Below are 25711 nucleotides of genomic sequence, written 5' to 3'. Positions count from 1 at the left end.
TCCTTTATAACCATCACGTGCAACCGGAAAATCTGCAGCAACTGGTTGATGCTATCATGACAGTATGAACCAAAATCTCAGGAATGTTTCTAGCACCGTTTTGAATCTCTGCCACTAATAATTAAGACAGTTCTGAAGACAAAAGGGTGTCCAACCCAGCACTAGCACAGTTTACCTAATAAAGTGGCTGATGATGATAGGAAAATAAAACTGCCATCTAATAACTACAAAACTGACATTATCTTCATACAAATAACAGACTGTTCTTACTTCAGATAAAGAATGCTGAACCACTTTCTACACATTATTGTTCAGCCAAAGTGAAAAACAACAACAGCAAAAAAAAAAAAAAGAAAGCAATAAAATGTTGTATAGTGTTTATTCATTGAACTTGGGGTTACAATTTTCTTGAGGTAGAGTTTTCCTCTAAAGAACATGCCTAAGATGATTTATCTTAAAGAAATGCATTCTGTCTTGGAAACTTAAAGAGAATGCTTTCTCCTTGCTGATGGGAGTCGCTCTCAGGTTCTCTAGCAGGCTCAGTTTGAGAGGGAGGACTGATCAGATCACTGACCTCTTTAGGAAACTGAGGAGTTCAGTTTTCATTTCCTAAACTGAACAATGGGAGATGGGATTTTGATATCCTGGCCTTTTTCCAGGCGTTTCTCACACTCAATCAGGTAGTTGACGCCGTCAACCACCAACTGGACCAGCTCCACCTAGAAACACACAGCAACAGAATAGTGGCTCAGACAGGGCGTTATATAGAACTGATGCATGTGAGCTTATTAGCATGAAAAAGGAAATTGTGCAAAGGGCAACAAAAGAATATCCTCACCTCAGATTTGCCCAGACGGTCAAGGTTGGAAATGTCAAAGGTATCACCAGTAGCGGCCGTGTCGACTCCCCCTGTGCCGCGTTTCTGCAGCCGCAGGTTGTCAAGGATTTTGCTGAAACGTGGATCCTGTAAGTTGGAATCATTTATAACATGTTGAAACTTTAATTAAAAGATTTCTTTTTCAAGAACAGAAATAATAACATGAATAGAAGTGGGGGTTTTTTGTTTTTTTTTAAAAATTCTACATGAGATCATGAGGAAGAATTTGGATTATAGAAACCTTTAAAAATTAGCTTCTGTCAGCTGGTGCTGTGTTCAGCACACTATATTTGATTTGTGTTTTCTCTTGTGTTGTTTTTGTGTTGAAAATGGAGATTGAAACTACTGAAACACCACACTGTAGATAACCGACTTTATCTGTTTTTTTATCACTATCAGATCCAAAACACCAAAATAATCTGCTCTGTCACTGGCTCTAGGTAAAGCTGCTGAAGATGTAACTAATCAAACTATGACTCATTCACAAAAATAGCCCCATGAGACAACTGTTGTCATAAATTGAAAATATTTAAATAAAAGTGAATGGAACTTAAAGTTATACTGTTATAGTGTCAGTATATTACCTTGCTTAGTTTTGGCAGGCGTACATGGACACCCGCCCTGAGGCCGGTGCCCAGGTTGGACGGACACGTGAGGATGTATCCCAGACGTTCATTCCACATGAATTCCCACCCTCTCTCCTGGATCAGGTGCTCCACCTGTAAACAGTATGTTCATGGTTGCCCAATCACATTTTATCTATACATAATAGTTGAGCAAGATAATCACTTTTCGCAGCGGTTTAATTGAGAGCTGAGAAGGAGAAGTTTGAAATTTGAGGAGTTTTCATGTTAACAAAATAAGTACATAATGAAATAAATGCAGTTTTCTTTTATTATGAGTCAAGATAGATAATATATATAATATTTGTTCCCTTTTTCAAACGTAGACTGTAAGTAAACTACTAGTCATCAAACAGAAATTATTTATTAATAAACAGAATTTTAAAAACACTCAAAGTGCTGGATCAAAGACTCAGAATAATGACACTTGTTTTCAGATGCCCCAAATGACCAAAATTGGATAGCGCTGACATGTGAAGTAACACAGCTAAATTAAGTGAAATGCAGTTCCTCTAGTGGCCACTGGAGCCTGGCTCATAATCAAGCCAATACGCATAATTTTGGTGAGTGAAATTCTAGTATTTTATAAGTCTGCTAATTAACAGGTGTATGTCTTTGAATAGTTTATGGATCCAACCTGCTAATCGAGCTAGGTAGTACTAGCTATCAAGTTCTACCCTCTTGTCCAAATATGGTTTCTTTTGATCCCCAAAAACAACATGACAATGACTAGTGATGGGTAGATGAGGCCTCGTGAAGCGTTTCAGCACATTCCCCAAACTGTATCGATACTGTGTCGACACAGTGTTGCTGTTTTGCTCCATGCTGACACCTGCTGGACCTTAAATATCATTGCAGGCAACTTACTTAAGACTCACAACAGACACTGATTCAATGACCTAGTCATACTTGTATACACTGTAAGGTATTGTACTTTCCATGGAATCATTTTATATCTTTTACATTGCAAATACTGTAGACACCTTTAAAATATATTGTGAATGACATTAAGTGAAAATTAAAATGAAAGTAATGTGAATGTAACTTTACCCATTTAAATGTAATTGACTCAGACTTTATTATACAATTCTATTCAGAAAAATAAGTCTATCCATTGTTTTTGCATTCAGTCTATTGCGGGGTTTTTTTTTTTTTTTTTTTTTTACATCATTTCCCAGCTTTGGAAAACTCACAGGCACAGATGAAGCTGGGATACACAAAAACTGTAAAGCCAGGTGGAAAAGGTTCTGATAAGATGTCTTCCTATTCCCCAGTACGTTAAAGGATCCTCTGATCTTGGAATGTTTCTCTCTGACACTCTCCACAATACTAAGGGGTTGGGCAGTCCTCTATAATAAAATTCAGGACTGCCTGGTCCAGAACAGTCTTCCTAGATGCTTGATTTGAAAATAATAAAACACATATTAATGAAAAAAAAAAAAAGATGATAAAGCTGTTCAGTGTCAATATAGGCCTGCCTGAGTTCATTCTCAGTGTGTTTGTCTCCTCATTTTCATGTTTGGCTCTGTAATGCCTAAACACTGAGGAGGTGCTTTTGTTTGTGTAAGAAACGCAGAACAGATGCGACATTTAACCTGCATAAAATGAAATAAATAATTTACACTGCAAGTCACATTGCTGTTTTCCTATTCTGACAGATTACACTGAAACAAAGACAAACTATTACCTTATTTGCAGTTAAAAGATCAAAATGATCCCACACAGCAGAAACAATTCTTTTTCTTTCGGGCTCCATTTTGTTATAGAGAGATGTGTTTTGTTTTTTAACTTTGCAAGAGTAATTTTGTGTTTTGTTTTGTTTTTGTTGGCGACTGATTCCGTTGGCAGATGCGGATGCGGATGCGGTACCTTTTAAACAAAGTTTGGCGCGTTGGCAATGAGCGATACAGCAGCTGTATCGATCACGTGACTTTTTCTTAAAGCGACACACGCACCGATACAGGCATCGCTAGGTGAGCTTGATACATGCGTCGGTGCGTCAGTGTTGCAGGACCCATCACTAACAATGACTAAAATGCTGAAACGTTATCAAAACCTGTCGGGAACGGCATGGTGGCTTTGCCCATCTTTTATATACAGTTTGGGAGTGTGATGCATTTATTTTTTTAAACCAGTGGCCAAACAGAGTTACAACAGCTGAGTTTGCACCTCACAGTGGATTTAATGTGTCACAAAAAATAATCCTTTTTGATGACTGAAATGAAGATGTGTCAAATATGAAATTTGACACAATTCGTGTATAAACACGAATGTTTATACATCGAGTAATTATTGAGATATTTCAGTCTGATACAACTCAGCAACATTAGTATCCATAGAAAAGACTGGCTAATTATCAAAATAATATCCCTTTACTCTGTTTGACATCACACTCCACTGTACCTGTTTGAGTCCATTGCAGAATCTCTCAAACACTCTCTTCATGTTGCCGCCCTTCTCCATGGAGATAACTCTGGTGTGGTCCTCCTCATTCACCCAGATCAAGAAGGTCTTATCATTGTTGTGCCTGAGGAAAAGAAAACAAGAAAACTACTCGTCTTTCATTACTGCTGATGACTCATGACATGAGGCACTTTGATATTCACACTTGTCGTCTGTGCAAAACCATGCGTTTATAAAAAGCTATGCACACCAAATGGAAAACACAGCATCAAACTTCCTGCTGTTTTAGTGGCTCAGTTTCCAGGAACAGGCACAATAATAACTCATACATGGTCACACAGCAGCAGACATGCACAAGAATTGAATAGACCATACCAGATCCCCCTGGCATCTGGCCAGTCTCTGGCCATAAAGGCACATGTCAACAGTGGAGAGACCGGCTTGTCAAATAAGAAGTGATCCTACAGGTGGGAATGGTTAAGGGAGGATCAAGAAGGAAACAGAGGGATATTTTTAGATTTTAAAGGGAAGAAAGACTTCTTTACAATTTGGTGATGAAAATATTTCAGAGTCATATAAAAGGGCATTGGTCTTTTTTAATAGGTATTGTTGAGGCTGGAATGAGATTTGTTTTTAAAAAATGGATTTAAAAAATATATTCTCAAAAAATATATATATAGATGAACAGCCTTTACAGAAGCTACATGGGGTTGCTGCACCATCTTGTGGTTCAAAGTGGTATTATGCAAGAGTACAGCTTATCCCATTTCAGTGTCAGTTGATATCCCTGCAGATGACCTGAACATAAAGCCACAGCTGCTGTTTCTTCACCTTCTGTTGAAAGCCTTATTTCAGTTTGGAAAGTTTTAAACTCTATTTAAACAACGTATTTTGTTAAGATTTATTTTTGTCCTTATCTGGCAGTTCAGCAGTAAAGAGTAGACAGGAAAGAGGGCGAGAAAGAGAAGGAGAAGACATACAGCAAAGGGCTGCAGGTTAGACTGAAATGAAGCCACTGCATTTCAGCTGTAAGGCATATGGTGCCTGTTTAACCAGTAATCTAAACTGATACCCAACAAAGTGCTGGGTGCCAAAGAAATATCCACCCCATAAATCTCTCTTTTTTTTTCACCCCACAAATCTCTAAATTTACCATTTTAAATGTACCATTCACACAAAATAATAATTAAAAATAACATTAAATCATAAGTTTAAATGTAAAGGAAAGAGTATACATTTCTCTGAAATGATTAACTGACATCAATAAGTTGCTGCTGCTCCTTGTCCGTCATGTCTCCTAGGCTGTAGTAGCGTCCAGCCAGGTCTCCTTTAAGGCCAGCTAGGGCTGTCACTGCCACCCGCTCCACCTCACGGCGTTCAGCCCTCGAACAGGCTGGGGGGAGGCTAAGCCCGCGGATACTACGGCCAGTACGCACCCGGGATGACAGAACATAATTCTCATCAAACATGCCGTGGGTTATCTGGAAAGGACAAAGGCAAAAAAAAGTGTTTCATACGTGTAGAAATCGAACATGGATGCACTGAAATTATAGTGGCAAGAAGCTATGGTCTAACCTTGGAGGCATCCAGGTCAGTAGGATGTTTCATGACTCTGGGGTCATAGCCATTATGTCTGTCTTTGATGACAGGGTCAAAGAGCTCAGCAAACACCTGGAAGCAGCAGCAAACAAAGTCAGCAGTGTAGGTTTGTTTCAGGAAGTCAGAAGTTTACTTTGACAGTTGATGTCTTATGATATAGATGGTGTGGAACTGCACCTTTATAATAAGGACAATCATCAGCTGTATGACAAAGAATCATCAGTTACTGGCTTAACAAAAAAAAAAAAAGAGACTGTTCCAACCATACATTCATTCAGGTACTACACTCTGTATAATGACACATCATTTCTGACACTATGCATGATACTTAGGCTATGAACATGTGAATCAGTTCGTAAAAAGTCTTCCGCTTTCTTCTGTTGTCGAAACATTTTGTAGTGAGTAATTCTTATGAAATGTGCAAGTGATATGAGGCATGTTTTTTTAACCTTACTGCCTCAGTTTTTTAGTTCTCACGTATTACCAGATTTACAATTAATCAATATACTGATTATTATTAAGATAAGCATGGGTTATTCAGTGGATAATTTAAACAAAACCCACTTTGTTTTACCTCATAGCTCTCCTCGTCACCAGCCACGCAACCCACTGTCTTGATGAAAGGGTGTCCAGGGTTGTCGACTCCCGTTTGGATGCACTGGTCAAGGGTCCAGTTGTTGGGGGTGACTTTGTCCCTCAATTTGGCATAAATGGCTGGAGTAAGAGCAGAGGCCATGCAGTTGTTGTGTTTCCTCAGGTCAGGGTAATCAGAGCTTCAAGAGAAGAAGGATTGGAGAAATTTAAAAGTTTTGAGAGTTACTACACCCAGTCTAATATTCCTTCTTACTCTAGCTAATGTTGACAACATAATTTTCCCTTCAACGTATTCAGTGCTGATCTAGCATATAACCGTGGTACAGAATACCAGTTGGTTAACCTGGACAAATCTCATTTGTAAGAAAATAGACAATTTGATGTGTACATTGTTGGTTTGGGGTTATTGTTGTTCTTTTATTTTGCTAACTTAGGGGTTTTTATTTATTTATTTGTATAGCACCAAATCACAACAGCAGTCACCTCAAGACACTTTATATTATAAGGTAAAGACCATACAATAATGGAGAAAAACCCTAACAATAAGATGACCCTATCTAAGCAAGCACTTGGCAACAGTAGAAAGGAAAAACTCCCTATTAACCGGAAGAAATCCCCAGCAGAACCAGGTTCAGGGAGGGGCAGCCATTTGACAAAACAAAAGACATGCAATGAAAGATAGCCAGAGGTTGATAACAGCTACTGCTGGCTCCCATTTGTCCTCAACTAGCTGCTAAACTTGTCTGCCATTTAGGGGGTAAGTGTACCTACAGCTCTGGAATCAGAGAGTTCATCAATATCAGGAATCTAATATTGGACAAAGAGTATATGGATACAGTGGCTAAATTCTGAATCTTTATATTGTGTAAAACCATTAGGAACTTAAGGTGCTTTTAGATTCTGATCCAGCATGCAGTGGCACTAAGTAGGCATCTAATCATTCCAAATGTATCCTGGAGCCTAAATATGAGCACACTATCAGAAAAATCTATCTTCAGCCACCAGAGAAGCAAGTGTACTGTATGTATGTATAGGATGAGTGGGTAAAGGCAGTAAAAGGGGAGAGCATAAAATACAGTGTGAAGAGTAAGTGAGAGAGAGCCAAAGGTAACCCAGATGAAATGTGAGAGCGTCGCTGATCTGGCAAGACATCGCCAGCTTATCTGACATGACCTTGTGTACTCTTTGAAACTCTCAGATGTTTAGTTGGACTGTGCTGACACAATCCACACATTAATGTTTATTAATGCTGCAGGCTCAGTGCATAAGATGACATCAGATAGCCCTTATTCATCTCAGAAGTTGGGAAATTGCTGTGAAACAATAACTAATTATATAGAAAATACAAAACAGTATGCAGGGTACTTTTACTTTGAACACATGAATCGGTTCATAAATAGTCTAGTGATGTCACCTTCCGCTTATTTCTGTTATGGAAACATTTTGTAGTAAGTCATTCTTATGAAATGTGCAAGTGATGTGAGGCATGTAGTTGGTCTGTCTGTTTTTAAGGGAGATAATTGCAGTCTAATACCTACTCACTGACTGGTCAAGGTCATCTATCTACTGCAGAAAGAACTTTTTGCTCAATCCTCACATCTCTTATTGTCATCTGTTCCTATGATGTAACCTCATCATCACCTCACTTTTCACTGTCTTTCTTCTTGCTTAAGCATAGAATGTATATGAAAGATGTACAAAGCCACTGTGACATCATTCTATTCAATTCAGTTTTATTTGTGTAGTACCAACTCATGCTTGAAGGCACTTTATATTGTAGGGTAAACACCCTACACAGCAAAATCTCCAGTGTTAAATTGACACTAGAGAGTGTCTATATGAGTCCACTCTGAGTGTTAAATATAACACTGTTGAGTGTTAAATGAACACTTTTGACAGTGTTATATTTTTAAAAGTAACCTAGTCAGTTTTGAAGATTAACAATGACTAACACTGAGCAGTGCTGATTTTCTAACACTGGAATATTATTTTCCAGTGTTAGAAAATCAGCACTGCTCAGAAGAGTCTCAAAAAGAAAAACTCAAAAAGAGTAAAATAACCTTAGTTTTGTCTAAATTTGGAATGTCATCCAGGAACTTCATGTCTTCCAGACATGCCCATAGATTAACTAGTTGAAATGTATCATTTGCCACTTGGTATTTTGAAACCATTCGTCAGGGGTGTCCAACTCCAGGCCTCAAGAGCAGGTTTCCTGGAGGTTTTAGATGTGTCCTTGGTCCAACATAGCTGATTTATAGGGCTATATAAATGGCCTCAACATGTCTTAAGGTTCTCCAGAGGCCTGGTAATGAACTAATCATTTAATTCAGGTGTGCTGACCCAGAATGATAGCTAAAACTGGCAGGACACAGGCCATTGAGGCCTGAAGTTGGACACCCCTGCCATATGTAGCCAGTGAGGGGCAGATGTGACTGAACAATGTGTAAATATACTGTAACAACCTGTCAATAACAAGGTAATGTAGGTTCAATCTTAGAGCAAGCCTGGTTTTATCCTCCTTTTTAAAATTCTAGTCATATTTTACAAAATAAAGCTTTAGTTGCACTGAGATCATAAATTCTTCAAAAAATAAAAAACTACTAAGGTGATAGAGCAAGGAAGCCAAATGGTAATTTTCTAACAGATTTCTAGCCAACCAAGTTCTTTTTACAACTGGTCACCCCTTGGTGGCATTAGTGGTGCTAATGTTGACCTGTCTTACCTGGGAGGGTAAAGCTTCTTCTTTGCCTCAGCAGCTAGAGAACTGTTTTCACTCAACAAGAATCCAGCAGTTCCTGCACCCAAGCCGGCCAACAGCACAGCTGTATTGCGCTTGGAGATCAGGCGTGTGAAAGAGCTTGCCATCTTTCTGCTAGTTGGGATTTCAGTAGCAAAAGGACTACATATAAAAACACAAAAGCAAGATTTTGTTGATGACTTGTGAATGGTACTAACATATACATGTATAGGCAAAGTGGAAATGGACACCTGATGTGTATCTAGTATTCTCATGTTGTGGTGTTCCTGAATCATCATAATAAATGTTGGTGGAAATTTAGCATTGCAATCACATTGTCATGATGTTATAGTTTTGGGATGTAGAATAAAACTGCTGATGTACACTGAGAAAAAAATCCAAAAAAGGATCAGGTCAGGGTTAGTGCTGAGGATTGGGATGTGATTGTAGTGAGAGTTCTAAAGATTAGGGTAGGATACCCAGAACAATCTAGGCCTAACTTGCCCTTATCTAATGACTTTTCACCCATGAAAATTTTTATTCAATAATATATCAAGCTTAGACCATGGGAGGTGTTATTATCACAGTATGAATAGCAGGTTTCATATGACCACTAATGCTTTGCTATTTAACAGATAGAAGTCAGCCATAAGCTAACAAAAAAATGAGACATTTATTCAAGAAGAAATGGCTTTTATAATCATTCTTGTTAATTTAGTCGAAATGTCTCACAAAAGCAATTCATTTAGTTTCATGGACCTGGCCTGGAAGGTCATATTTTAGCTTATCCTCTGTGGATTGTGTCCATGAGAGTGTGTCTTTATATAGAGGGGAGCTGTGAGGACGTTGTTAGTCCTATTAATCCGAATCAGACCTGAAATTAAAAGTCACTCAGTTAGTCACATGATTTTTATGAGCTCCTTTTGTCCCACTCTAAGGCTTTTCCTTTCACTGTGTAGGTTAAAGGCAGTTCACTCTGTGGGTCAATGGGCGTAGTATTTATAGATTGGTGGAAGGCGGTTGCACTGCCAGGATTCAGTGCCAAGATCCAAGCCATGACTGGCTCACACGGTGACATTCTGAACTGGTCATAAGACCACAACCTCATAAGGAAATGGGATAGACAGATGGAAACAAGGCAGATGGAAGGTGAAGTGTAGGAGAGCTGATGTATCAGGATGAAAAACAGGTGGAAAGAGAGTGCAAGAGTTCTTTCTAGAGATCAGCCTGTGAGAAACCACCTCTACTAACCAACACTGAAAATGATGAGATCTTACAGTTGGGATTACACGCAATTACACTACAGGCTGGGATCTAAGATCACTGTCCCCTCCCCTGGTTGCTGTGACCTTTTAACTGGAAACATGTAAAAAAAAAAAAAAAAAGCACCTACTCTGTTTTAATTTTTAGACTCTCCTTGATTTTCTACATTTCTTTAAGACTTCTTGTTGTTGTTTGCCTACATATCACCTTGAAATTGTCATCAAATCCTGCTTCATATTCCACCCGCTTTCCTTGTCCATAGCTTTTAAACTTCGTCACATTAATTTTGAATGTCAAAAGAATGCAAATTTTTTGTATACAGCCTGGATCTTTAATACCAGCGCTACAACCAGCTCCATAATTTTCCTAAGTATTGGAAGCAAATGGAAGCTTTCTGTAGGAGAAATAAGAGAAAGGAGATACAGTACCTGTAGAAAAGCTGCTGCCTTCTTGCTCAGGGTCTCTTGTTAAACAGCTTTTCACTCTCCTCTTACACAAGGCTCCACCCCGTCATGTGGGATTAAAAGGTGGGAGCCAATCAAAAGTTCAGAAAGAAATAATTATAAGCCAATGGACGTACAGTATGCTTCTGCTGAACCATGATTAACCATGACCACCAAGGCTCCAATATCACTGTCCAGTTTGACCTTGATATTTGAAAATGATCTCTTGTTCCGCTTCTGTGACCATGAGAGCTATGTACAGCAGCAGCCATGCCCTGAGTTAGAGCATTCAATATTTGCACATTACAAAAATCCCATGGATAAAATTTAGTGGGAAAATCCTATGTGGATACGTAGTTAAACTAGATTCACTCTAGCCAATACCAACTAGATCTCCCAGTATAAACCCTAGAATTTTGTATAGAAGTACTGTCCTCCCAATGCACTGCCAGCTAATAAGCTGCATGGGTATGGGTAAACTTCAGTACAGCTTGTTTTATTTGATTAAGCTCCAGCAGATCCCAGAAGACTCTGTCCAGAAGAATTCAGTCTTTGGAACAGCAAAGATACTTTGCAGGACCCTCAAGGTCCCAGGAATCTGGTAGAGGACCCGAGCTTGAAGTAGGGGTAAAGACCCCCTGCAAGGGCGAGAGGGGAATTAATTGCTTTCCTTACAGTTGCTGCATATCTGCAACCCAATTTTCAACCCACCTTTTATTTGGTTTTCTGTTTTTGTGCCATGTATCTGCATTTGAGGTTTTTATATATTTTATATTACGATGCCTATGTTCAGTTAAGCTCTATAATCAGTCATCTGCCTGCTTTCCTGGGTGGTGGGCTGCCTTCTGTTCTTTACTGACACTTTCGCACCAACCCCTGCCTTGCATGGTTTAAATATGGGCTAATTTTGAAATCCATTATTTTTCTATATCTCAGTAAATCATGCTCAATTCTTCCAAGTGATCTCTTCTCAGTGAACTTGCATTAGTCTCTGTGCAAGTTTTATTTTGGCAACACTATGTGTGTTCACTTTTTTCTTTTTGATGATTTTATGTGTGCTCTCTCTGCTTGTTAAAATAACAATGTGCATCAGAATTACAGTTTGAATGGTTTATTTTGTATTTTATTTTGAAGCTTATAAATACATTAGCAAAACTGTAACTTCAAAGTATACAGCAGTGTAAGAAAGCAGATTCCTGACCTTTGAAATAGCAATAAATACGCCCCCAGACCCAATAACCCATCCCCACCCCATCCCAAAGACATCAAACAAGCAAAAAATTAAAAGTACAAGGGAAATCACACTATATTCATGTTATAATCAAAATTACAGTCTAATGAAAATCTTTGAATTAATAATAAATTAATAGTGCAAAGATCTTACTATTTCACTAATACACTCAATAGACTTTGAAATATGAATATGAAAAATTGATCACATTGAGGGGAACTATTAAGAATAGTGCCACATATTCTTGATATGTGGCAATATGCTTTTGTAGCATGAAAGAACCTCTTGAATCCAACTCTCAAAAAGTGAAGCTCAAAAAGTTTTGTGTACAAAATCATAAACATTAAAAAACTTAAAAGACAGGATCTGATTGTAAAGAGAAATAAAAATGTCTTAAAAACTGTAATGAGCATAAAACCTGCAATGTGTTTAAACTTTAAGGATTTTTGCTCTGACATGCAAGAGAAACTGTAAGAACATAAAGCTTTCATTTTTCATAGATAAAATATGTGACGTACTCCAGCTGTTTAGGAAACCCAGTATGTCTACACACACACACACACACACACACACACACACACACACACACACACACACACACACACACACAGAGACTTACTCAGTTACTCAATTATGCAATTACTTGATTACTTGCTACAGGGTCCCCAACAACCCCAAACTTACTGTGTAGCAACTAGTTTGTGTTCATTTGATTTGTGTTACAGAAAACTGATACGTTGTAAGGACAACTGATTCAACATGGTGAGGCATGAGTGACTTAAGATTTTTTTTCTGGTGATACTGAGGAAACAGTATCCTTCAATACCAAAATGCACTAACTATAACCTAAAGTTAACCTAACTATAACTTTATAATTTTACATTCTAAATATGTATGATTCCTTACATTTTTATATATTCTATTAATTTAAAAACTAATAAAATTAAAAAAGAAAAGAAAAAAACGCTTAACCAAAATTAGTTTTGGCCCTTTTCAATTAGGTTTTACTTACACAGCACCAAATCACAACAACAGTCACCTCAAGTCACTATCACATATTATATGATAAAGACCCTATAATTATCACAGAATTATGGAAGAAGAATGAAACTTTTCAATCAGGGAGCCAGACTGATTAGTCTGGGTTTGGCAAATTCCAGGAGAACGTTACCTGGCTGACTGCAATGTGTCAACTGTCAAGTTCTGTGGAAGATTGATAATCATTAGTTATTAACCTCTGGCTGCAGCACTGCAGATATTTGCCCCTCCCTGACCTCTGGCAAAACCAGAGGTTTCTTCCTGTTTAAAGGGAGGTTTTCCTTCCCACTGTCGCAAAAGTGCTTGCTCATAGGGGGTCTGATTGTTGAGGTTTTCTCTGTATTATTGTAGGGTCCTTACCCGAAAATATAAAGCACCTTGAGGCAACTGTTGTGATTTACTGGGCCCCTTAGATCCAGTGAAGAGACATTTAAATTTTTTATTGCTATTATTGTTATTATTATTATTATTATTATTATGTGTGCCTATGCCAAGAGGCACACATATTACTATTCCTCGGATTTATTATTCTTATTATTATTATTATTTTCCTTTTTCCGCCTGAAATTTTGCAGTGTATCTCGACCCGCAGTTTTGAGACAAGCTTCATATATGTTACCTCATTTTGTGCGGCTGGATCTGGAATGGTGTGCTATGACTTTTGGTGTTTATGAATTTTATAGTTTTTAAATATTAATATTTTAGTGAAAATTTTCCCGCTCCTCTGCCAAACAGCTTTGACAATAGGGTTACATATGTTACATCATTTTGTGCGGCTGAAGCTGGACTAGTATGGTCTGACTTTTGGTGTTTATAACTTTTATAGTTTTTGAAATATTTAGATTTTAGTGCAAATTTGGGCCAATTCATCTTTTGGCGCCAAATAAACAGACTTCATTTGTGGTGTGTTGGCTCTCTCTAGTGGTATGCCGGGAGTGGTACAGCCTGTCTACCCTTATTTGGATTACCGTAATGATGACAATTTCAACGGTGCGCACAGCGTCGCTGCTTTCAGGAGCCATTGGAATTTTTAAGGTTGCGCAAATCATTCAAAAGTTACGGTAATGCTTGGTGGAAAACTCAATATCCCACAATTCATAGCACGCCTCTACAGAGTGAACAATGGCGGCCACCACTTCGTTTTATATGTCTTTTATTCGTGTTTCTAGGTCACAAAATAAGCTTTTAAGATATTTTCAGGCGAGAATGTAGGTGTGTAAACTTCAAATATCTGCTTGTTTTATCAAGACATCCCATATTTAGCGACAGTGCTCTGACGACGCCGGTCCTGCCTGACAGCTAGCCGGCTACCTAGCTAGCTGCCGCGACTTGGCTGCAAATGGATAGCGAGGGACTCTCTCTCTCGCTAGCTAGCACGACGGGAGTTTATATACAGCTGTGTGCGCTAAGTTACTGACGTTGGACTTTATTTTATTCATAATGGTTAGTTCGTTAGAGTTGCCGTTACAAACGGAATCGTGCCACATTCACAGAAAATATTATGATTTATTCTGTCGTTACGAAGCCTCCCCTGTCATTCTCTGCCTGTTGCAACTTCAATCATGAAACTGATCAATGATCGGCTTTTCGCTCTTGTTTGTTTATCGCCTAAACAACAGCTGCATCGTTTAAGCTTGATCAGCTGTTGTTAGAATTCATTTGCTTCTAATTTCTAGTATCAGCTGATGTCGATGTGGAAAAATAACTGAGTTGTTTGGTGGTGGAGCTACAACAGAGGGCAGCTATCCACCGTGTGTGACAGAAAGGACATGCCGCGAACGAGACATAAAAGGCGGTGAGGCTACCGCCGATCGACCGGTGTTTGCTAACGCGGAGGTCAATCGTGGATCAGGGAAAGCGAAGGCAGGAGCGTGAGGTGAACTGAATTTCAGGTAAGAAGTTATGACCTGCACTCTATTTGGGTCAGATATAAACCGAGTTTAGGTGTAGTTTATTTAGCAGCAGTTCTCTTATGTGTTGCTGATAGTCGGCTAGCTAGCTAGCGCCGCTAGCATAGTTAGCTAGCGCCGCTAGCAACCCTTGGTGAAAAAGCACCCAGGCTTGGCTTATATTGAGGCGGGTGAAACTCGTGTCAGCACCGGTCGCTCTCTATTTGGGTCAGATATAAACCGAGTTTAGGTGTAGTTTATTTAGCAGCAGTTCTCTTATGTGTTGCTGATAGTCGGCTAGCTAGCTAGCGCCGCTAGCATAGTTAGCTCGCACCGCTAGCAACCCTTCGTGAAAAAGCACCCAGGCTTGGCTTATATTGAGGCGGGTGAAACTCGTGTCAGCACCGGTCGCTCTCTATTTGGGTCAGATATAAACCGAGTTTAGGTGTAATTTATTTTCGTTGACCTTTTACAATCGTAATGCCACGGGAGTTTATATACAGCTGTGTGCGCACTAAGTTACTGACGTTGGACTTTATTTTATTCATTAGGGTTAGTTCATAGAGTTGCCGTGCTGTACAAACGGAATCGTCCCACATTCAGAGAAAACATTATGATTTATTCTGTCGTTACGAAGCCTCCCCTGTCATTCTCTCGCGTGTTGAAACGTCAATCATGAAACTGATCAATGATCGGCTGTTCGCTCTTATTTATCGCGCTAAACAACAGCAGCACGTTTAAGCTTGATCAGCTGTTGTTAGAATTCTTTTGATTTTAATTTCTAGTATCAGCTGATGTTTGCTGGAGCATGAAGATGAAATCAGGAGATGTCCTTACTGAATCATCAGAGCTGAACTGGTGATGGAGAAACAGGTTTACACTTTAGGTGACATGAATGAGTTGAAGGAAGTTATGAGTTGTTTCTGAGAGACAAAGACCAAGCTCCTTTTTGTGTAGCTGACAGCTGGTAACTGTGCAGGGGCGGATCTAGCAAAGCTTTTAGGGGGGCATTAACAGAGAAAGGTGGACACAAAGATATACTTTTCTTTCTTACTCTCATATAAAATATTTAGCTTTTATTAAATAGTTATCTGAATCTCACAACCAAAGTTTGTATAATAATACACAGGATTGGCTTAGACCAGGGGTGGGCAATTCAGGCCCGAGGGCGGTGTCCCTGCAGGTTTTAGATGTGTCCTTGAACCAACACAGCTGATTTAAATGGCTAAATTAGCTCCTCAACATATCCTGTTCTCCAAAGGCCTGATAACGAACTAATCATGTGATTCAGGTGTGTTGACCCAAGGTGAGATCTAAAACCTGCAGGACACCGCCCTCGGGCCTGGAATTGCCCACCCCTGCTGTAGACCATTGTTCATAATTCAGAACACTGTGTAAAAATAACAAAAACAAAAAGTGAATGCATGTGTGAAAAGTGGTCTATAATGTAATGCTTCAAAGTGTGTTCATGCAAACATTGTCGGGTCTGCCGTGGTACAATGGGACTTCTGCTCATGAACCTGTGTGCACAGCGTCTGCAAATCGGCGCTGTACAAAGTAACTTCATCTTTACACAAAACTGTAAGCTGTCATCTGTGAAGCGTGAGCGGTGTTTGTTTTTACCATAGTTCATGGTGGAGAATGGCTGCTCTTCTGAGTTTTGCTCTCTGTAGCCGTATGAATGGCAAACTACAGTGATTAGCAGCGGCATAGGCACACATAAAATTTCTTCTGAAATTTTCGCTTTCTAGTTATTATTGTTGTTCTTCTTCTTATTATTATAACAGTGGAGATATGAAGCAATTAAACTGTTTAAGTGCTGCTCTTCAACAGCTTTTAAATATGGAGCTACAATGTTTCTTTACAAATCGTGTAAATTGTGGGGACCCTTGGACACTACCACAGCAAAAACATGGGGTCTTACTACACACATAATGCACAGAGAGCTAGTGAATCAGGGGTCAGCTGAATCAGGCCTCCTAAGCAGTAAATCTGGCCATGATAGTGCAAATAATGTAGAGCTCATCTTAAAATGTTTATGTAAAATACTACAGAGGCAGATTATTTTGTATTTTCCGCATGATAGCAGCAACTGGTTACTTTGTAGCGCCACGCTACTTTGAATAGGTAACAGAACTCTACCACTGTTTTATAGTCTGCTCACTAAATATACACTTCAGTAAGGCACATTTTCTCCTGAGTTTCCCAAGCGCAGTTATTGATGGGATTCTATGTAACAACCCCTGCTGTGTAATGAATGAATGAATGTGTTGCTCTGAGCTACAAATTGTATATATATGTCTGTTTATAAGATGCAATTAGCCAGGTGGCAGTCGGGGTTCAATCTTGAGTGAGAGTTCATAAAGGGTATCTTCATCAATCACTAGGCTTTTATCCAGCAGGAACTGAGTCACCTGGAATGGAATGAGATAGGTTAAATTTAAAGATTTGGGATTATCTTGAAGGTTAAACAGTGAAAAATTATACACTTACTCTGATATTGATTGTTTGTTATTAAACACATTTTGCTGCTAAACTGGCTTCAGTATATTTTTTTATTCTGTAAAAAGCTCATATAAATCTGCTTAAAAAATCGTTAACAATAATTACATGTTAAAAACATCTCATTAGACACACCTTTGGTTGGTGCTCTATCCTGTACGGTGTTTGCTGGAACTGACGGATCTCCCGGATGATATGAGAAATCTGAGATACCAAGGACATAGTTACTGGAATGCTTCAGACAAGATGTTTTTTTCTAGAGTGTGTGTGTGTGTGTGTGTGTGTGTGTGCTTGTAATATCTGAAACAAGCTCATTAAAAAAGATGCACAGAGTACAGGCCTTTTTGGGAGCCAGTACAATGCTGTTGTTTAGGCCTCCAGCAGTAGTAAAGGTAGATATTCAGTGCAAGTATTAAATTATTTAAGCCAAAATTCTTTAGGTATTGTTGTATCATATCACAAAGATGGACAAAAACAGGGGTTGTGTGCATAGATGTTCAGTGTCTAAATAGATCATCATAAGCATGTCCTATATGACCATTAGTCAGTATTCAATACAGTATGGCATATGTGCCTCAAACTGACTTAAGCAGCTCAATAACTGACATCCAGATTCAAATGATCTTTTTTTACATTTTTTTCTGCTATATAGACCATTAAGGCACAGTGAATTGTGAGTTTTGTGCCAAATTCCAGTTTTAGGAAAGTGTATTCCTTACCATCCTCATCTTAGAGAAGTTAACAAGGCCCTGCTCTGTAAAGTTGGGTGTCCCCTCCTCAATGCAGGCCAGGTCGGTGAGGTACATGCCCAGGTAAGGGACACATGGCGGATTACAGCTGTGCAGACAAAGCAGAAATATACAGTGTTTATGAACTGATTTGAGACATGTACATTATTTTCCTCTGCTCGCTGGCTATATTTACTTTTTCAGTGTCTCTCTGAGGTTCTTGAACCGTCCCTCTGATGACACAATCTTCTGAAGTCTGTCCCTCAGTCCCTTTGTCTGAAAATAATGAAAAAAAGAGTATTTTTTTTCAGTACACAGATGTGGTATTATTTTCAGCAGCTCTCTGAAAGAAGGAGAATCAACCTGTTTGCAGACTTTTGCCCAGGTCTTTTTAAGCCTGTAGATGGCACTGCCTTCGAGTGCAGCATTGATCTCCAGTACTCCGTTGTAGTTATTGAGGCAGCGACAGATGTCAGCCACTGCCAGCCACTTCTCAATAGAGCTGGCTCTGGAGGCCACATCAGTATGGGTCATTATCTGAGACGCTACCAGGTTGCTCATCTGTGAAACAAGGTATAGAGAGATGAGAGATGTTTCCAATAATTTGTCTGCCTTCAATGATATGCCAAATTATGTCACTGATATTACTTGGCATACTTTAGTAGGCACAAGAATACACCACCAATCTAATGTGGATAATCATATATATTTAGTTTGATTGTGAAAGCTTTATTCTTTATAGACTGAAATTTTAGGAAAGACAGCTATTAAATGCAGCTTGTCCTTTGATTCTTCAGCAGTGAGAATCCAGTATTTAAAATGTAGAAATATATTTTAATTAAAGGCACAGCTTTTACTTGTATTTTTCCATTTCCACTTTCTGATTACTGAATGTTTTTGTATTATTAAGTCTGTTGCATCCTCTTTTTCAGTTCTGTCTCCCTCTAGCTTACAGAGGGATGTCATGGCAAGATGCCAGTGTACTGTACTCTAAGTAGTGGTCACTGGCCACTTTTTAAGAAACTGTCTGGCTTTTGCCCCTGACTGAACAAGAGAGACAACTGTTGTACCACAGACTTTTTATAAAACTCCCTATAAGCACCACCACTACATCACTGCTCAGGATAAAAAGTCACTGTCTTACATCATTAAAGTGCTGGGTGGTCTTCATGATGTATGGAGTCCTCTCTGTTTTATCCAGCTTCATAAAGCCCTGACCTAGGAACTCCCTGCAGGACAGAAAATATCCAAAATCATAGGTTACACATACTGTATGTCCTCATGTCATAATCTGTTCCCTACAGTCTCTGAGCTTTACCCCACCAATTCTTTAGCCCCCTATGGGAAGTTATCTTTGACTCAAATACTATATTTCTTTAAGTGTAATTTTGGCTACGTTCACACTGCAGGTCTTAATGCTCAATTCCGATTTTTTGATCAAATCTGATTTTTTTGTCTGCTTGTTCACACTACAAATAAAATGCGACAGCAAATGCGCTCTAGTGTGAACGCTCAAAGTGGCCCGCATGCGCAAAAGAAGATGTCACACACAACGCGCTCTGTTTAGACCCAGAGCGAACAATATTGTTTGACTTCGGACTTTACGTTTCCAAATTTTTGCTTTAAGTTATTTTGTTATTTACATAATAATGTAAATAACCTAATAATTATCCTTATTGCTGTTTTAGAGAGGAGCGGTGCTTCAAAGGATAGTTGCAGATTTCTGTCAGAATCTGCAGATTATACAGTACAAATAAAATGTTGTCTTCCCAACAGTTTCACTGACATCTACACTGGATGGCCAGGAAGCGTTCGCGATGTCTTCTCGGACGCTTCTCCGGCGCTGATAATTGGCGTCTGTCTTGTGTCAGTGACGTAAAAGACCGATTTAATGCAACATGACCGTTCAAACAGCAGTCGCTTTCTAAAACATCGGATATGTATCGGATTCAGTACCACATACGAAAGTGACCCAGATCGGATTTGTGCCGTTCACACTGTCATACCATGATCGGATATGGGTCGCATGGGGTCAGAAAAGTCGGATTTGATGCACTTTCGCCTGCAGTGTGAACGTAGCCTTTGTTTTATGCTAATCATATTAATCAAGGATAGTGTTAGTTCAGGTAGACCATAAAATCAAACTCAGCCTGGATCCCAGCAGATCAGCTGATATCATTGGCAGCCTACATCAACTAGATGTAGGCTGACAATGATATCAGCTAATCCGCCTGGGATCCAGGCTTATAGTCCTCTACACATCTAATTTAAGGTGTTTTACCAGGCCAATAAATCCGAATTAAATTACTGTATAACTTGTTAACTTGCTAACTTACTATAAACTGGGCAGCTGTATTCTTAAGGCACGTTGAGATACCCGACTAGACTCAATATAGGCAAATACGCTGTACAAAGAGATTTTAAAGAGATGATCATATTAAATAACTCCAGGGTGATGCAAGGAGAGCTTGAATATCTTGTATAACATACTTACTCATAAGGAATACTCCTGAATACAATGTGATCCAGCAGGGTGATCTGTTCTGCTAGTTCTATGGCTGAGAGGGACTCAAAACACTCTGATTTAGGACTCTCCGCCTTGAAAACACAGACAAACAAACTGCATGTGTAAAAAACAGTACTAAACTGCAAAGCTCTTCAGATGACTACAGTACCACACAAGCACAAATTAATTCCACATATAAGGAAACGACCTGTGGATATTTGAGGAGGGAGGTAACAGAATTCTCCTCAACACAGAGTAACCACAGCGGCTATTTTCCACAAGGGAAGGAGGTCTACATGACATTATTCTTACCACAATGAAGTGTAGAAGCGGGCAGCTCTTCTGTATCATTCATGAGATAAAGGATTTTGACAAATAAGTTATAAACTTGTCAGGAAAATCTTTAATGAAACCTGTTCTGCTAAATAGCAGTACTGACCATTTGTAATATGTCCTCCATTCTGAGCTGAGCATCATCTTGTTCTTCTTGAGAAAGTGCACTGAAGAGCAAAAATGAAATAGCATTACATACATGCAGTACCAGTCATATGAAGGTTGTTCTGCATTTGTACTCATGAACATTATGTAAACCTCTACAACACTTTGTGTTGCAAAGAAAATAACTCAACTAAACTTTCAAAATCATGATCTAAAATTTGCATGAATTTTTAAAAAAGTAATTCATCCATAGTTAGGCGACAACAACAAGGGTCTTCACTAACTAATGGGTGACAACATGGTAGCTACGCCTATCTTTCAGATAAAGTCTATGGTATTGAAAGGGACCTGCAAAAGCAGGGTCATGAGGCTAACAACAGAGGGAGCTGAATTAGCAGTATCAGTTCTTTTTATATGTAATCTGCTATATACCTACTTCATCCTAGAGGCAATCTGCTATAAATGTGACTTTGTCCGCATAAATTCTAGTGTTAAAATGCCCAGGTTAACGGCACTCAAAACCCTGTTTAACTCACTCATCCTAGATTTATACTTGTATGACTTAAACTGATTGGGATTGACAGGTGCACAGACACAGGCAGCTGTTTTGGATAGACCATCACAAGAAATTTATGCTTCAGTTTTGACGATTGAAATTCTTGTCTTGGATAAGTCTGTTACTAATTACAGATATTTACTAATTGCACTATGTAACTTTGTCTGCACATTGCCCCCCTACAGTTTATCAATAACAGCTATAACCAAACTCGCTAGAATGTGCTATCTTAGCACTCCAGCTTGTTTTCCAAATATGGAAACTTTGAGTACAGAAAAAGCAAGATAGAGTCTTAAACACTTACACTGAAGTTTCCGCTTGCAAACTAATGGTGACAACATGGTAACTAAGTCTATTTTGTATGCACAGTCTATGGCTTCACCTTGCCTATTGTAGAAAAAAATTCTAGGACAGTGTGTAGATAAAAAGAAGCACACAATGATATTTACAGCAATCCCTTTGTACCTTAATATGTTTGTTGTAGCTTTCCTCTCTTGCGGCAGCAGATCTGGATCTCGCAACACCTCTTCCAGTAGACTGATCACGGCCACCTTCAGCTCACTGTTCATTTCAAAGTCCTGATTGAAACAACACATGCATATATATTTATAGGGAAGCTTAGACTTGAAGTTAAGATAAGAGTAGTGGGCACTCACAGAAAGATTCATTTCAGTGGTTTATTGTGTATTTAACATCTAATTAGGCTTGCACTCATATATGACAGTGGGAAGGGGAGAGGGTGAGGTTGGAGGTGAAGGGAACAGAGGTGACGAAAAGGTGTTGGATAGATATGGTGTTAAGAAGAGAAATAGAAGGGGACAGATGGTAACCAGAATTTGCGAAGAAAATGGAAATTACTTTAGTGAGCATGTGCTTTAAGAGGAACATGGGGTGAAGCATAAGAATGGAGGAAAGTGAACACAGCTGGACTACATCTTACACAGAAGGTGGAATCTGAAAGGCTGAAAAATGCAAGGACATAGTCATTGTGAAATATGATGTTTGCAGATGACATTGTGATCTATAGTGAGAGCAGGAAGCAGGTGGAGAGATGCAGGTCTGCGAGACAGACACATCCAGACTTTGTATTTTCAAGACGGAACAAACCCTATTAGCAGTTCACTATGCTGTGAACCAGTGGGGGGACTGAAAACCTATCTACAACTTTACCTTAGCAAAACTTCCCGGGCGTGTTCTCAGAGCGTGTTCTGGGGAGCTTGCAGGAGTGCTCACAGACATATTCAATCTGTCCTTGGCCCACGCTGTGGTACCGGCCTGCTTCAAATCCACCTCCATCGTCCCGATACCCAAAAACTCCAACCCATCTAGCCTCAATAACTACCGCCCAGTAGCACTCACCCCCATCATCACTAAGTGCTTAGAGCAGCTGGTCTTAGCACACTTCAAATCCTGTCTCCCCCCCACCCTGGACCCCCACCAATTCGCATACCGCCAGAACAGGAGCACAGAGGATGCAGTCTCCATTGCACTGCACTCTGTCCTCTCACACCTGGACAACAACAACACCTACGCCAGAATGCTGTTTATAGACTTCAGTTCAGCGTTCAATACAATCCACCCCTCACAACTCATCAGGAAACTGACAGACCTGGGCATCAGTTCCCTCATCTGCAAATGGTTACTGGACTTCCTGACCAACCGCCCCCAACATGTCCGTCTGGATAACCGCTGCTCATCTACAATCACAATGAACACCGGTGTACCACAAGGCTGTGTGATGAGCCCTTTCCTCTACTCCCTCTTCACCCACGACTGCAGACCTGCTGATGGTTCCAACACCATCATTAAGTTTGCAGATGACACCACGGTGATTGGCCTCATCAGTGACAACGATGAGACCGCCTACAGGGAGGAGGTGGATCATCTGGCTGAGTGGTGCGACACAAACAACCTGCTGCTTAACACCGAGAAGACTAAGGAGCTCATCGTGGACTACAGGAGGAATGCTGACCCACATCCACCCATCCACATTAAGGGGATGGCTGTGGAGCGTGTGAACAGCTTCAAGTTCCTGGGAGTCCACATCTCCGAGGATCTCATCTGGACGACCAACTGCTCCAAGCTGGTCAAGAAGGCTCACCAGCGCCTCTTCTTCTTGAGGACTCTGAGGAAGAACCACCTGTCCTCAGACATCCTGGTGAACTTCTATCGCTGCACCATCGAGAGCATCCTGACCAACTGTATAACAGTCTGATATGGGAACTGCTCTGCCTCGGACCGGAAGGCGTTGCAGAGGGTCGTGAAAACTGCCCAGCGCATCGCCGGAGCACCACTTCCTGCCATAAAGGACATCTACAGGAAGCGGTGTCTGAAAAGGGCTGGGAAAATCATCAAAGACCCCAGTCACCCATCACATGGACTCTTCACCCTCCTGCCCTCTGGGAGGCGCTACAGGAGCCTCCGGACTAAGACCACCAGGTACCGGAACAGCTTCTTCCCCACAGCTGTCAGACTCCTGAACTCATCTGACCCACGTTAAACTCATGGACTGAACATACACACACCCACAACCACCTACACACACACACACACAATGGACAACCGTACCCTCAAACACACAATAATAACATGGACTGAACCACCACTCACAACCACTAGCACTTTATATAGCCTCTGTAGAAATTATCCACATATCTCACTTATCTTAACTGCACTACTGTATAGTTCTGTGTAAATAATCATTCTGTACATACGATAATTTTTAATCCTACAACTGTTCATAACTTGCATAGTTCACATTTCTGTATAACTGTATATCTCATATTTCTGTATAGTTTTTTATTTCATATTCTGTATAGTTTTTCATATTTATATCCTGTTCATAGCCTGTACATAGCTTGTACTCACTACAGCCTGTACATACTTATAGTTATAGAATATTCATAACATACTTCATACCGTGTACATTATAACATACCATAATAGACCCATTTCTGTAATATACTTACATATCTATATTATTGCTAATATATATTGTAATATATCTATATCATGACTAAAGCACTTCTGGATGGATGCAAACTGCATTTCGTTGCCCTGTACCTGTGACTTGAATTCTAATTCTAATTCTAATTCTAAATTTTATGTATTTGTGCCCGACTCCATCCTCCAGTTACTCCAGTTCTCCTTCATTACTGATATTATCCTATCATACCTCAAATTCTGATGTCTTGAAATAAGTTGCCCCAAGACCATTAATAAAGGCGTCTGTGTTCAAAGATGACAGCACCTCCAGACGCACAGCTCTCGCTGTAAGACGCCTTTCACACTTAACCTAAGAAGGCCCAAAGCTATCCACTCTAATCGGAGTAAATGGACATTCATCTCGAAAGATCATCAGCTGACGTCCCAGTGCTGCTTGAAGTCTATATTTAGCTAAAATCCTCCTTATACTGTAGCAGTACTTGCACCTGGAATCAAAAAGCTTTGCTGCAACTGAGAAAGCATGTGATAATGTTCACTCTGCCATGTTTTTTGATGTACATGTTGAAGCATAAGGTCAGAAGTGTGAAGATCCCAAACCAATAAAACCTGATGCCTTGCCTCCTCTGGTATAGCTGCTCTACTAAGCCTAACCCAACTCTCAAAATGCCATCCATAAGCTTGAGAATAAGCCTACTGAGGTGACTGCTCTTCTTCATATTTTCCCCTTTCTGCAAACCACTGATCTCATCTGAATATTTCTTCTTCTGAATTAGCAAATAGCAACTAACTCTGAAGCCTTGCCTCAAGCCAGGCAAGCTGACCTAGGCTAGATTCAAAGCTGTTTTTAGCTGTCTCCTTCCTAAGCTCCAAATGAACCTAATTAGCCATGCAACCCTCCCCCGGATCAATCAGGAAAGAAAAGTAAATGATGAAAACCCCAAAGTTTGTCCAAATATTAGTTTGCCTCACTGCCTTAACTTCAGGATCAACTTTTCCAACTCCTTTCTAAACACCTTGTCCATTCTACTCGCAGCTAAATCAGCTGTACATGTCCAAGGGCATGTGAGGAATGCTAGTTTGTTTCAGTGGAATTACACTGAGCAGAAGCAGAAGCAACATCTTCAAAGTTAGAAGATTTAAAGGACCTCTCAGTATTATAATGTACAAGCTGTCATCCATCTAGATTGTCCATGCTTGTGCAAGAGTGGGTGGCAACATGTCATCCCAGCCCAGATGTTAGTAGATACCATAACAGGTCCCAAAAACTTAAATGGGTCATAGAGAGAACTTACAGTGGATAATATCCCTCTCCTTGTGAGATGTTTGTTCTTACATGTT

At 39.7% G+C, this 25711-nt stretch overlaps 2 protein-coding genes across 2 annotated transcripts in view; both read right to left on the bottom strand.

Moving 5' to 3' along the window:
- Positions 1–362: 362 nt before the first annotated feature.
- ckmt2a (creatine kinase, mitochondrial 2a (sarcomeric)) lies at positions 363–10579 on the bottom strand. Its single transcript, XM_031756873.2, has 10 exons — positions 10525–10579; positions 8819–8995; positions 6077–6275; positions 5479–5574; positions 5163–5384; positions 4279–4364; positions 3904–4027; positions 1462–1596; positions 839–964; positions 363–719 (listed from the first exon to the last, which is right to left on the bottom strand). The coding sequence occupies exons 2-10, from the start codon at positions 8959–8961 to the stop codon at positions 603–605; spliced, it is 1248 nt and encodes a 415-aa protein (XP_031612733.1). The 5' UTR covers positions 8962–8995; positions 10525–10579; the 3' UTR covers positions 363–602.
- A 5801-nt stretch (positions 10580–16380) lies between these two features.
- rasgrf2a (Ras protein-specific guanine nucleotide-releasing factor 2a) overlaps positions 16381–25711 on the bottom strand; it is a 56474-nt gene continuing 47143 nt past the window's right edge. The window contains exons 20-29 of the mRNA XM_039614384.1: positions 21893–22005; positions 20873–20933; positions 20746–20775; positions 20422–20525; positions 19072–19156; positions 18291–18488; positions 18124–18203; positions 17919–18036; positions 17335–17403; positions 16381–17111 (exon numbers count right to left, since the gene is read on the bottom strand). Of these exons, the coding sequence (XP_039470318.1) occupies positions 17016–17111; positions 17335–17403; positions 17919–18036; positions 18124–18203; positions 18291–18488; positions 19072–19156; positions 20422–20525; positions 20746–20775; positions 20873–20933; positions 21893–22005 (954 nt within the window). The 3' untranslated portion in view covers positions 16381–17015. The remainder of the gene's footprint in view (positions 17112–17334; positions 17404–17918; positions 18037–18123; positions 18204–18290; positions 18489–19071; positions 19157–20421; positions 20526–20745; positions 20776–20872; positions 20934–21892; positions 22006–25711) is intronic.

This window comes from Oreochromis aureus, linkage group 7 (genome assembly GCF_013358895.1).
Source record: "Oreochromis aureus strain Israel breed Guangdong linkage group 7, ZZ_aureus, whole genome shotgun sequence".
Taxonomy (NCBI): Eukaryota; Metazoa; Chordata; class Actinopteri; order Cichliformes; family Cichlidae; genus Oreochromis; species Oreochromis aureus.
Note: the sequence above shows the minus strand (reverse complement) of the source record. Positions and strands in the feature narration are given on the sequence as shown.

What these genes read in the sequence shown, in the direction of transcription:
- ckmt2a (XM_031756873.2), bottom strand. Translation starts at nt 8,961, where the DNA reads ATGGCAAGCTCTTTCACACGCCTGATCTCCAAGCGCAATACAGCTGTG. An exon ending in CTGACCTGGATGCCTCCAAG is followed by an intron (nt 5,385 to 5,478) that starts GTTAGACCATAG and finishes TGTCCTTTCCAG; the next exon opens with ATAACCCACGGCATGTTTGA. An exon ending in TCTGCAATGGACTCAAACAG is followed by an intron (nt 1,597 to 3,903) that starts GTACAGTGGAGT and finishes TACTGTTTACAG; the next exon opens with GTGGAGCACCTGATCCAGGA.